A 12,496-nucleotide genomic window follows, 5' to 3' on the forward strand; every position below is an offset into this window, starting at 1 on the left:
TACCAACTTTCCTGTACAATGATTTTTTCCTAATTCTTGATGAATAGTAGAGACTGAAAGTTTCTTCTAAAGATCACTGGAGACACACGGTGGCCTGACCTTCTGTGATGCTGAGAGGCTGCAGGACTGTACATGAGCCCAGTGTCTCTCCATGCTAGAGCAGTGGGAATTCATCGGTTTCATAACAAGCAGTTCTGGGTTTGGTGCCCACTAACAACATCTTGACAGTTCTTCCCAAGGTGTTCTCCTTTCATTTGATCTCACAATGGTCCTACCCACATCCAGATTATTTTAGAGAATCAGGACCATACACTATTAGAGACAACAGTGGCATAAATGACACCAATGTGAACCTGTTAAACAATGTTAGATGTTACTATTAATTTGTCCTATTATGTACAGCTTGATGGATATTGGCAAGCGTGAATGTGTCTTGAAATGAAGGACATCAATGCCATGCAATATACACATAGCTAAAAAAACCACTGGTGGCAAACTAAACAAGTGTAGCACTTCTTATATCAATGTAAGATTGTCTTGTGAAGTCTATTTTTATATTCTGGTCCATTTTATCTCTCAAATGTTGAGATTTTTCACTATTTTTTTTCTTTCTTGTAAGACACAAAAAGTAAAAGCTAGAAGAAAATAATTTTTTAAACAAAAACCCCCTTTTTTTTAATTTAAGATCACTTTCTGCATGCGGCCATCTCCTGCAACTGATAGAAATACGGCAGTTGTTACAGATTTTTGAAGAGAAAGTTCCAATTCATCAAAGCTGACATTTTCCACAAAACATTAATGGAAGAGGTTTCCCAGTTCTGGGGTAGATTTATTTTTTTTAATTGTCCCACAATATCTGGACTGCGGGAAACACAGAACACCACCTCCCAGTTTTGTGTTTAAACCTGATTCAGAAGAGACATGAGGCTGAGAGAGTTGGGGTTGTTCAGCCTGGAGAAGAGAAGGCTCCAGGGAGACCTTATAGCAGCCTTCCAGTACTTAAAGGGGGCTACAGGAAAGATGGGGAGGGACTCTTTATCAGGGAGTGTAGTGATAGGATGAGGGGTAATGGTTTTAAGCTGAAAGAGGGTAGACTTAGAGTAGATATAAGGAAGAAATTCTTTACTGTGAGGGTGGTGAGACACTGGCACAGGTTGCCCAGAGAAGCTGTGGCTGCCCCCTCCCTGGCAGTGTTCATGGCCAGGTTGGACGGGGCTTTGAGCAACCTGATCTAGTGGAAGGTGTCCCTGCCCATGGCAGGGGGGTTGGAACTAGATGATCTTTAAGGTTGCTTCCAGACCAGACCATTCTATGAGTGCTGGTCTTGCAGTTGGAGATACAAGCTAACAGATCAACTCTGTCCCCTCCTCTTGTAATCTGCTACAGTCTGAATGGCAAGTGAATTAAGCGAAGACTGCTTTTTTTTTTCGGCTGAGTGAGATCTTGGTTTACACCTACATGGGTGAATATTTGTATTTATTTTAAGTGATGGAGAAACAGTCAGGCATGCATGACATGCACAGAATACAGGAGCTCAACTTTTCCCTGCACTCTCACGTTATTGAATGTGACTGCCCTGCTACCGGTAGGTTTTCCTACATCAGCATTTCTTCACAGGCAGCATTCAAAATGCTCCTTTTGCCTCACATCATTTTTTTGTCATCATTACAGAAATTCTCACGGGGTTGGAAAAAACCATCCCCTGCCCAATTCTGAGTGTAATTTCAAAGTGATTGTATTCAATGTAATGAGCAAGTGCCAGGCAGCACTAAGGGGGAGTGGAGAAAGCTCAGCACAGCGAAAGACTTCAAATAAAAGGCTGTTAACAGCGGATACTCCAAAACCAGATGGCTAGTAAGGACGTCCATCCAACAGGCTCTCTTAACTTTCACTGGATATGGGGCGCCGCACCTTTCAGCCCTTCTTCCAACTGGAAAAACAAAAGTGATACAATGAAGGTGCCGAAGTAGTTTCTAAAATACGAGCCCCTTAAGCACGGTGGCCTGTCGGCAGGCGCGGATGAAAGGTTTTCTCTGCGGGACGAAGGGGTGTGGAAGGGAGCGGGCGAGGCAGGCGGTCCCCTTCCCCTCCAAGCGGGGTCCCCCGCGGCAGGCGGGAGAGGGGAAGGGGGGCCCGGCGCCCGCCACGGGCGGGGAGGGGGAGGCCGGGCCGGAGGAGCGGCTCCGACCCCCGGGGCAGGCGGGCCGGGGCGGGCCGGGCGGCGGCAGCCGCTGCTGCTGCTTCTCGCGCACACGGCGGAGCGGCGGCAGAGGCAGGGGCAGGGGCAGGAGCAGGAGCAGGAGCAGGGGCAGGAGCAGGAGCAGGGGCAGGGGCAGGTCGCGGCAGCCGCCGCTCCCCCGCCGGAGGGCGGGCGTGGAGCCGCCGCCGCCATGGAGAAGCAGCCCGGCGGCGAGGACGACTGCGTGGACTCGGGAGCCGAGACGGGCGGGTGAGTGGCTGGCGACGGGAGGAGGGCTCTTACCTTCCCCCCCTGCCCGGGCCGGGCCGTGGCGGCGGAGCTCCCTCCCGGGCCGGCGGCTGCACTTGTTGCCGGTGGCCGCCGCCGAGCGCGTCCCGGCAGCGGCGGGGCTGGGGCTGGGGTGGCGGGAGCGGCTTCGTGTCCTGGGCAGAGCCCCCCTCCGACTGCCGGGACGGCACCCCGGGCAGCGCCCCGCTCGGCGCCGTGTTCCCTTTCCTCCTCCCAGCCCGGGGCTGGCGGGGGCCCTGCCTGACCCCCTGGGGAGGCGCGGAGCCCTTCGGCCGCGGGGCATCGCCGTGCTTGGAAAGCCCCGGGGAGTTCGCCCCTCCTCCTTCAACTGAGTAGGGGAAAACTCCCCATCATCCTCCTTCTACACACGGGGTGGAAGATACTAAGAGATCGTGGCCGTGGGCTTTAAGTTTAAGCTCCAGAGCACGTTGTGCTGCCTCAGCGGAGGGGCCCAGCGCTAAGCTTTGTGGGCTGTAGACACTGGTCAGGGCTTGGTGCCACACCATCCCTGTATCCCAGGATAACCTGTGTTGAGGATAGTCTAGAAGCGTGCCCAGCGACCTGTGCTGTCCTTGTGGCAGTGACGACCGGACAACATCAGGGAGACAGAGCTGACTCCTCAGAAGGACCATCAGAGAGCCACCCACAAAAGCAGGTTAGACTTGTAGGTACCCTGAAATTGGGTTGCTGATGTCGTGATACTCATCACGCTGAACTGTGAAGTGCTGTGAACTTTGTCCACCCTATAAGTGTCATATCAGAGTCAACGAGAATGACTTTTTTTCCTGACTTCATGACCCCACTGCCAGAGGTACGCTGTGTTTGTTGGATGACTTCTCCTAAGATCATGGAGCTGCAAGGATGATCCATGGGATCCCCCATTCAGCTCCCACCCTCAGCCCATCTCTGTGGGAGAGGGAACTGCTCCCCAGCTCATCCTACATGCTACTGCTGTGTCATCTTGTTGAGAACAGCTGTGAGCCTTAGCTCCTTCTCTGACTCCAGAAGGACAAAAGGAGGTTGCCCACTCCTATTTAACACTGTTCCTCCCTAGATCTTTATTCTCCTCCTCCTTGCTTTCCCAATTGTTTTTCTCCCAGCTCCTTGTCTGGTGTATCTCCTTTGATCTCTAGTCTGGCTGTTGCAAAACTGTAAAGCTAATTCTTCTTTGCAAAGTGGTATCAGGTGCATGGTATCAAAATTGAAGTAGCAATATTACATTTTTTTTAAAAAAGGTGGAAATGGAATATGATAATCTTTTTCATACATCGAGCTATTAATTCAAAGCAATTTTTTTATCTCTTCTGTCATCTGAGAGTTAAGGACTTTTTCCATCACTTTGTATTGTAGGCACACCTAACAGTGAAAGTTTTAAAGTATTTTATGTGACATGAGCTTAAAGGAAAAAATCCAGGCCTCCTTTCCAGACATTGAAACACCAGGATTTTAGTTCATCTTTGGGGAACGTGGGTAAAAGGAAAACAAAATAACTGGTGGATTCACGGCTGGTTCAAAGCTCAAAAAATCCTTGATGGGCCAAGTCACTCTGAATTTACTGTGTTTATCTGGAATAGAAAAACCTGGGTTTCCTTGGGAGGAGGACTTGGAAGGATTTGACCCAGCTGGTGACATTAGCCTTTAGACCTCAGTGATCATCATGACATCTGCTTGTGTCTGGTGTTGATGAGGTGCTAGAGCTGATGATATTATGAAGCATCCCTGTCCCAGGCTTGACACTGGAAAGTGTAGGTTAGCGGAAGAGTCTGTCTGAGAATTTAAACAATGACATATGGCAATTAATAACTGCAGTGCTTCGCACTGAAGTTTATTTTGAAAAGCAATGGGTCTCTGCATTTCAATTATTATTTCTAGTTCTGTTTAGCATCTATTTTAGTCTGATAAACATGTTGCGTATGTCTCTTTCACAATGTTTATATTTCAGTTTTCTCACCAAACCAACTGTTCACAGCACTTGCTTTTCCCTCTTACCAGAAGATCTACTTTTTGCTTTGTTTCAGTCCCATCACAGCTACTGCTAAATTGAGATGTTTTCCTTTCTGTCCAATTACTCAATGTTAAAAATAAATAATTAACTATTTTGAAGTTCAGCCATCATCCTCTGAAAGTATAAGGAGAGACAACTGTCAGAGTAATTCAGTAACAGTTTTACATCAAGTGGTCCCTTTCTGTTACTCAGGGAACAATAGTGGATAGTGACTGTAGTAAATCCAGGCGCTGCAAGCCCTTGTCATCTTGATGATCATATGTAATGATGTGTGAGCTCTTATACAGAGCCTGTACTGCTGAAGCTGCTTATAGCAGCTAACCAATCAAATACATCAAGCACTCTATGGGGCGTGTGTTCCTTAAGGTTTTGATGCGGCTTCCAGCTACAAGAGCAAGCAAAACTCTGTGCTACAGGCAAGGTCAGTTACAGTTTGAAGCCTTCATTTTCCTAATCTCTTGGAAAATACGTTTCTCTTACTGCATTTACCTCGGTAAATAGGGTTGGCAAAGAAGCTGCCGAACAAAAATAGTGTATTTTGAGTTCCCGAATCCAGTAAGAATGTCTTGAGCTGGTGTTGTCAAGTACCTAAATAAAGGGAGTAGAACATAGAATCCAATTAGTTTATACTGGCTGTTTATTAATGAGATTTGAAAGAGTTTGGCCATCCTTGGTCTGAGAGACTTTGCCCATACAAATTGTATCTTCTTGGGAAATGTATTTTGGGGCTTTTTTTGTATAAAAACCTTATTTCATCTGCCACTGATATCTTTTAGCCCAGAAGTATGGGAAACAGCGACCTTTATCTGGTAATAATTTTAGTAGTGGATTTGTCCTATAAAACTTGACATTTTAGGAAAAAGAAAATGGTCTTTCTTTGGTCTTTGATTAGAAAGCAAACAGAGGGAAAAACAAATGGAAGAAAGAAATGGGAGAAGAAATATGTGTGTTTAAAGAACTGTAGATAAATTGTAAAGAAAAAACAAACCGTAAAAAGCTAGAAATATTAATACTAAGCTACTTAAAGTGAGTTGTAGATATGTTCATTTTCAAATTTTCTTGGTTTTACAAGCCATGCAAATGCTGTTATTTCACTATCATTAAATAGCAGAGCAAAGGTTTTGGGGGCTAAAATACCCAAAATGACAAACTAAGACAATTTTAGAAGTTGTTAGGCATGTAACTTTGAAGCAATGAGACAGATTCTTGCTACCACTGATGTCAAGGGCAAAGTGTCAGCTGAATCTTTGTATTCAGGACTGATATCCCAAGTGACGCATAGTGAATGTAGAAAATAAGTAGTTTCTTGGACCTAAAGTCTTAAATTTTTTATTCCTAAACTTTTATTTGGTCATGTTAGCTGTGTTCAAGCTTTACATCTATAGGAATGCTCTCTCCTATTTATCAAACGTATATGCCCTAACTGAGCATAACACTTCAGTGAGATAGCTGACGTTAATGGAGATTTCAATATATGTGATAATTCGCAGCAGAACTTCACTGTTCCCTTAAACATCCGTAAGAGCCCATGTCTTAAAGGGTTCACACTTTAATCATTGGCTTATTAATAGTATCAAAGTTTGTCTAAACCCTTAGTTTTCTCCTTCCTCACTTAGAATTCATTTAAAGTTTTGAGAAGTTATAACTTTTAACTTAAATTATTTGAATTTGCAAGTTTTCCACAGAGAAAGTGGGGAGATATTATTGAAGTACAGGGGTTTTTTTACTGTGTAAGCTTGCAACCTAAATATTGATGATGTAAGCTGAATTAATTAGTAGACAATTGCTAAGTATTTGACGAATTTTAGGAAGAAGGAAAATTACACTGTTTCTTTGGTAGCAGTCAACTGCAAAGGAACAGTTCAATATAGAGAGAAATCTATTGCAAAACAGATAAAAGACGTTTGAAGCTTAGGACACTCACACGCAGCAGCTATTTTTAACATATATTTAGCAAAATCCATTACTGTTGGGTTACAGTTATTATTCAGGGGGGTTGTTCCCTCCTTTTCATTTTCTCCTGTGGTTCTATCCCTTCAGTTACTTTTGCAGAGATTATGTTAAGTTTTTGACTCTGCTATACTTGTTTGGTGATTTTCCTTGTGGCTCTCACTAGCTGCATGTGTGATCCTGGTGAAATGACAAATTATTTGAGCCTCTGTTAACTTATCTGTTAGGCAGATAAAATAATCCTTATGTGTTGCAGTTTTGTAAAATATGTGAGACTCTAAAGCAGAAAATACAGTTGTTAATAGGAGACAAGGCAGCCTATAAAAAAGAGGGTGTATCCTACTTAAAGGTAAAAGTATTAAGAGTATTGTAATTCATGTGTGTCCTCAGTCAGAATGGATTGCTTAAATTATCAAATGAATAGTTGAATGGTTTATTGGGGTGAGAGGTTACTTTCATGACACATGTTTCTAGCTTAAAGGGATTCAACACTTATGACTTTGTCATCTGTATGATAGTCCTTCAATATGACATGTCAGTCTCTTGTCACATATTTCATCCATCTATAATAAACTCTCAGGAATACAAATCACTGCTGCTGAAAGCTATTTTAGGGCCTATTTTTACCTTGGGGTTTCTTTTTTTTTTTTTTTTTCTGAGACTTTCACTTCCTATACAGCCATCATTCCAGATGTGTCAAGGTAGAAAACTTGTCTCTAATTTGACAGTTGGATGATATAAAGTTGAGCTATTTGTCACAAATTTGGGTTGAGGCACCATTTCTAACCAGATTTACTCGGTGGAGTGAAGCTGCTTCGTTGAACCTCAGGGCAGGCAGACCTGCTAGTGCGTGTCACTGGGGCTAGGCACTGAAAGTGAGGTTGAAACAGACTTTAAATCACATTCTGGTGGCCAGGAGGTCTGTGCTGATACCCGTGATGGCTAGATCCCAGCAGGCAACGAGGTTCACCTCGGCTAACTGTAGCTGTGTGAAGGTTAGACGTTTGGTATAAACTAGGCTTCTTCTGTTGTTAGTTAAGCGCACCAGGACCTCGGGAGGGTGACTTGCCCCCTGGCTTTGGATGGGTAGGTACATGTCACCTGAGTTCTGATGCGTCCCTCTGGGGAGTGTGCTCTGTGAATGCGTGATGAGCAGGGTGCACAGGAAGATGTGCTCCTTAAAGCACAGCGTGGTCCTGCCGCATCAGATGCTTTTTGGAAGTTTACAAACAACCTTTCATCCTTATATGAAGATGATGATGATGTCTCACGTGGGGCCTCAAACACTACTGTTAGTAATAAGCTCCTGAGTGTAGTAGTTAGAGCTGAAGGATGGGAATCCATCATCTGACTTCATCACTCTACTAGAAATCCAGAGCAAGGAGTTTTGAGACAAGTGGCTCTGAGTTATTCCACTGCAGTCATCTTGATTACACAAGTAGAAGTACTGTGAAGGTAACAGATTTGCATTGAATTGATACCAGTGAAGCAGATTGTAATCTGACCCACAGGAATTTGGTGAGAAGAAACCCAAGACAGAGCTACAAAGCTAAATCTTCTGACACACGCATTGTGCTTTCACTGCTATAAAATCCTTCCATGTGGCCCATGGAGCGCTTTCTTGGGGCGGGAAGGCAAAGAAGCTGTTAAATACAGCTCTTAATATGAAACAGTGAAATCTGAAACAACTCTGGGTAGAGAAGGCAAGGGAAATGTGAATCCAGCAGGTGCCATTCCATCAGTCCTAGGCAAGAAAAGGATGCAGACAGCAGACGAGCTAGTAAACTTTCCACGATTTTGTTTGTGGGGGGGATTAGTCCTGGCAATGGAGACCTTGGGCATATCATGGTGTACTACTGTGTTAAAATAACTTGAGAGATGTGTGTTCGTTTTATACCATAGACTGCCTTGTGAAGATGCTGCCTGGCTCAGAAACCCTAGTTACAGCCATGCCAGTGCATTAAAGAGCATGTGGGGATGTCCCTGAGCACTGGGGCAGAGTTGTCCATATTGTTGAATACTTAAGTAGGTTGATGGCATCAGTTTGGATGGGGCCATCTAGCTCTCTCCCATGTGATTCTTGGGTGTGTTTTACTGTGGGCCAGGGACTTGTTCTACCACGTTACCGTGGCCCAGGGACTGTTCCCAGCAGACCACTTGGCAGTCTGTTTTGGAAGGCAAGAGGTTTTAATGGTACAGGTGCAGACTGTTTCATGGCAGTTGGCCTTGGTCCCAGACAGTTCTCTTGAGCATATTTGTTTATTGCCATAGATGTCACTGCTGTAGCTGTGTTAATGTGATGCTGTGCCACAGCTGATCAGCATGCCAAAGTAACACAAGCACAGTGCAACACTGGTGTAGCTACATTCCTTGTATAATTCAGAAATGTAACATAGCCGTGCTTCTTACCCAAAGAAACAGATTTAGAGTGTTTTTATACACTGTACTCAGTAACTGCCAGTTGCGCTAGCAGCTGCTTACTGGTATTCAGTGGGCTATTTCCCTTTTTGGGGTATTTGAGGCTCTGTATCACTAATCAGCAATGAGTAGTGCATGCTGATCTCAGAGGGTTGATTGCTCGGGATCTTTTGTGCTCCTGATGGTCTTACACTGTGATAATGCACAGTCCTGATCCTTCAATGGTGCTAATGGAAATCAAGGTCCAACATTTATTTCAAGTTTCTACATTCCTATTTTAATGTCTCTTGACATCTTCACAGCTCCTCTTTGCTGGTGGGCTGACCGTTGAGCACAAATTCTTTTCAGACTGATGTGTCTTTTGACTGAGCGATGAGCCCTCCTTTTCAGTACCTCCCACTGCTTCAATACCCTTTTTGATCATTTTTTTCCTCATTATGTGCCTATAAAGGGAACAGTCCTCCATTTGTTCAGTTTCTGTCCTGAATGTCTCCTTCCTTTTATCTATAATGTAGTATCTATCAGAGGAAATAGCTTGCTGCAAGACCATGTAATTGGCCTGGAACCTCTGAGCCCAGTAAGGCCCCAGTCTGTCACCATTAAAGCCCATGAGTGCTTTACTCTTGAGTTATCCTAATGGGAAAATCCTCTTCCAAGGGAACTGGTGGAAGCTGATAGTCAAGGTGTTTAAAACAGTGATGGAAAGAATGGGAAGGAACAAAGTTGCTTCATGTCCAGAGAGTCTACATAACCCAGGAGTTGTTTATTTCAGTGCTTAATTTTTCTAATGCATGATCTTGTCAAAGGGAATGTTCATTGTGTATACTAGTCTAAAAAGCTTAAAAGACTTACAGGAACTTCAGAATTTAGTATCCTAAATAGCTGACTTTAAGGGAAAAAAAAATTACTTTGTAAGCCACTTACCAGCGCATGTCATGAATCTAAATAGTTTGTGATAATGTTTTGAAAATATTAAGGATTTTACTAACACTGTTATTTTTGTTCTTAAGGACTAGATTCAAGACAAAGAAATTCTAAGAAAGGAGTCAGAGGGAGGACAAAAGGTGATTCAGGCTAGCCCTGAGAGCATATAGAGAGACTCATATTCATCCCATTTGCTTTTAGACATGTAGCTGAGCATCCTACATTAGGATTGTGGTTTCTGTAGGCTTCATCTCTAGACAACAGCTAGGGAGACACACTTCAGACTTCTCTTTTTATTGACTATAGAGGGAGCTTAGGGAGGGTACAGGCCTCATTTCAGCATCTGAGGTTGACATAAGCCTTTGAGCTTAATTATCCTTTTTTTTTTTAATTCTGTGCATGTCAGTTATGCAACAAACATGAATTAAATATTAACTTGAACCATATTAGAATTACAAAAAAAACCCAATACAATTCTAAGCCTATTAAAATGTGTCTGTGCAATTAGTCTCCAAGCACACTGTTGTCTCCTCCTTTCTCACTCCCCATCTTTTTATTTTTCCTCCTGTCTCATTTTTCATGTCCTGCCTGTACGTAGACTGCCATTTCCTCGGTTCAGCACTCATTAATTCTCCATGTCCTATAATGTGCCTGCAGCACTTTGGGATAATAAAATAACAGTGTGAAGTAATAGAAAGATGCTTCTACTTGCAGTAAGCAAAAGGCAAAATGTTTTCTCTCTTCTGTCTGAAATACAAGCAGTGCAGATTCATATTGAATTAGCTGCCAACTGCTGAACACAGATACATTGAGGGACAGCCCCAGGCTGTTTTCAAACAGAAGTGCAGACTAAATGAATCCTTGCTTGGGATGCTTGAAGGCAGCTGGATGTATGTTGCTTGCCTCTGGGCTTGTGAAGAGTACCGTGTTACACAGTTTTCACACCCTTCCAAATATACATGGTGCCAAATGATACCAACATGACTTGCTACCAGAAATACCATGCAGCTTTATGGCCCACACAGCACTTCTTAGCCAGCCCCTGGGATCGCTTCCCCTTAGGCCCTGCCCAGAGCTGAACCGGTGGTGTTTACATGGCCCAGCAGCAGGAAGAAGGAGGTCTCCTTCTCTGCTTATGTCGTTACTGCCTCTGCCTTTCCCAGCTACACAAGGGTCTGGGGGAGGCTGGCTGAAGGATAACATTTTATTCATGTAGGACGTGCTATGTAGCAGGTATATATGGGGCAACTGAGAGGGGCTACTAATGACCTAATCCTGTGGTCTCTGCCGTGTGTGACAAAGGCTGGGGGTGCAGGATTTAGTAGAGGAGAGCAAGAGGAAGACAGCTGCAAGCCCTATCAGCAACTCTCTCCCCAGCATTGCACAGACCTTTTTCAAAATCTGTGATATCCTCATGGTACTTGATGGTATTGTGGATTTTTTTTCATGAGTATTGTGAAAAATTTAGATTGTGTCACCTTTCACTCATCCAACAGGATTGGCAAGAAGAGTTGAGGGTAGTTCCTCATGGTCTTTCTCACCTAAACCAGCAATGTTAGCATCTGATCTGCAGAATACTGAGTGCTAAGCACAGGGCTATGAAATATGGGGATGACTTTGTTTCTTCTGCAGAGATATGTCCATATTAAAATTGAAAGCATCCACTATAGTTATGTAGGGTTGATGTCCTTTACTCCCTTGGATGCCTGAGAGCCTAGAGTATGAAGGTGCCCTGAGAATATGCTTCGATGGTATCCATTTCCAGATAAATATCTTGTGTCAAGGCTCCCATGTTTTTGGTTTTTTTTTTTAAATTTAAAGCAATATTGCAGACTTGTTTCAATTACTTATATAAAATAAGCATTTAGGTTTGGATCCAAGAACTGTGTTACGGCTCCCTGAACAGTTGGCCTGTTATGTTCAGGGCACTGCAGGGCATACATGCAAGACATTCATTGTGGCAGAGAGCTTGGGTGAGTGGGGTCTGTTTTGGGGACCCAGGGAGTGAGGGAGTGGAGGCTGTGTGACTGTGAACTCCGAAACCAAACACTCATAAGTGATAGGTAGGGCCTCAGAAGTGGAAATTAATTTTTTTTTTTTCTAATATCCAGTGATGGCATATTTGTTTTATCTTACTATTTCTGAATCTTTAGCACATCAATGGGCCATGTTTTAATCAGCCCAGAATGGGGTTTTCAGGAGTTTGGGGTTATATGCAGCTACAAAATTAATTGCACTGTTGTTCAAAATACTTAACTGCTCTGACTTTCTCACGGGTAATCCAGTATGCATTGAAGTAGAACCAATGGTGTATGGTTTTACTGAGAGGTGTCTCGAAGGGGACAAGGGTTTCCTAAAGCAAAAAACTTTGTCATCTAAATGTTTATATTTTGGTACTCTTTTTGTGTCTTCCCTGCCAGTTGTGACCAAAGAACAATAAAAGTTCTGCTATTTGAATAGAATTCTCTTAAGAAAAAAAAATCTGCAAAGCAACATTCAAAGGGCATAAGGTGAGGAAGATGAGGAGCAGAGTCAAAATCTAGTAGACTTCTGGTCTTAACCTGTGTCTGAAGCAGCCTATTTTTTCCTTCTAGAGAGCCTTCTGGGCTTTAATTTTTACACCTAAAATTGGGTGGCATAAATTGCACCTAGATAAAACCCTAGTTCCTTTACTCACTCTACATAGGTGTTTTCAAAAGTCATGCAAGATG

General features: G+C 43.6%; 1 protein-coding gene across 1 annotated transcript in view; it reads left to right on the forward strand.

Annotated features, from left to right (window-relative positions):
- The first annotated feature begins 2,335 nt into the window (after nucleotides 1-2,335).
- FAM124A (family with sequence similarity 124 member A) overlaps nucleotides 2,336-12,496 on the forward strand; it is a 44,665-nt gene continuing 34,504 nt past the window's right edge. Inside the window, exon 1 of the mRNA XM_074815760.1 lies at nucleotides 2,336-2,449. Coding sequence (XP_074671861.1) covers nucleotides 2,391-2,449 — 59 coding nt within the window. The 5' untranslated portion in view covers nucleotides 2,336-2,390. The remainder of the gene's footprint in view (nucleotides 2,450-12,496) is intronic.

This window comes from Strix aluco, chromosome 2, assembly GCF_031877795.1.
Source record: "Strix aluco isolate bStrAlu1 chromosome 2, bStrAlu1.hap1, whole genome shotgun sequence".
NCBI classification, from domain to species: domain Eukaryota; kingdom Metazoa; phylum Chordata; class Aves; order Strigiformes; family Strigidae; genus Strix; species Strix aluco.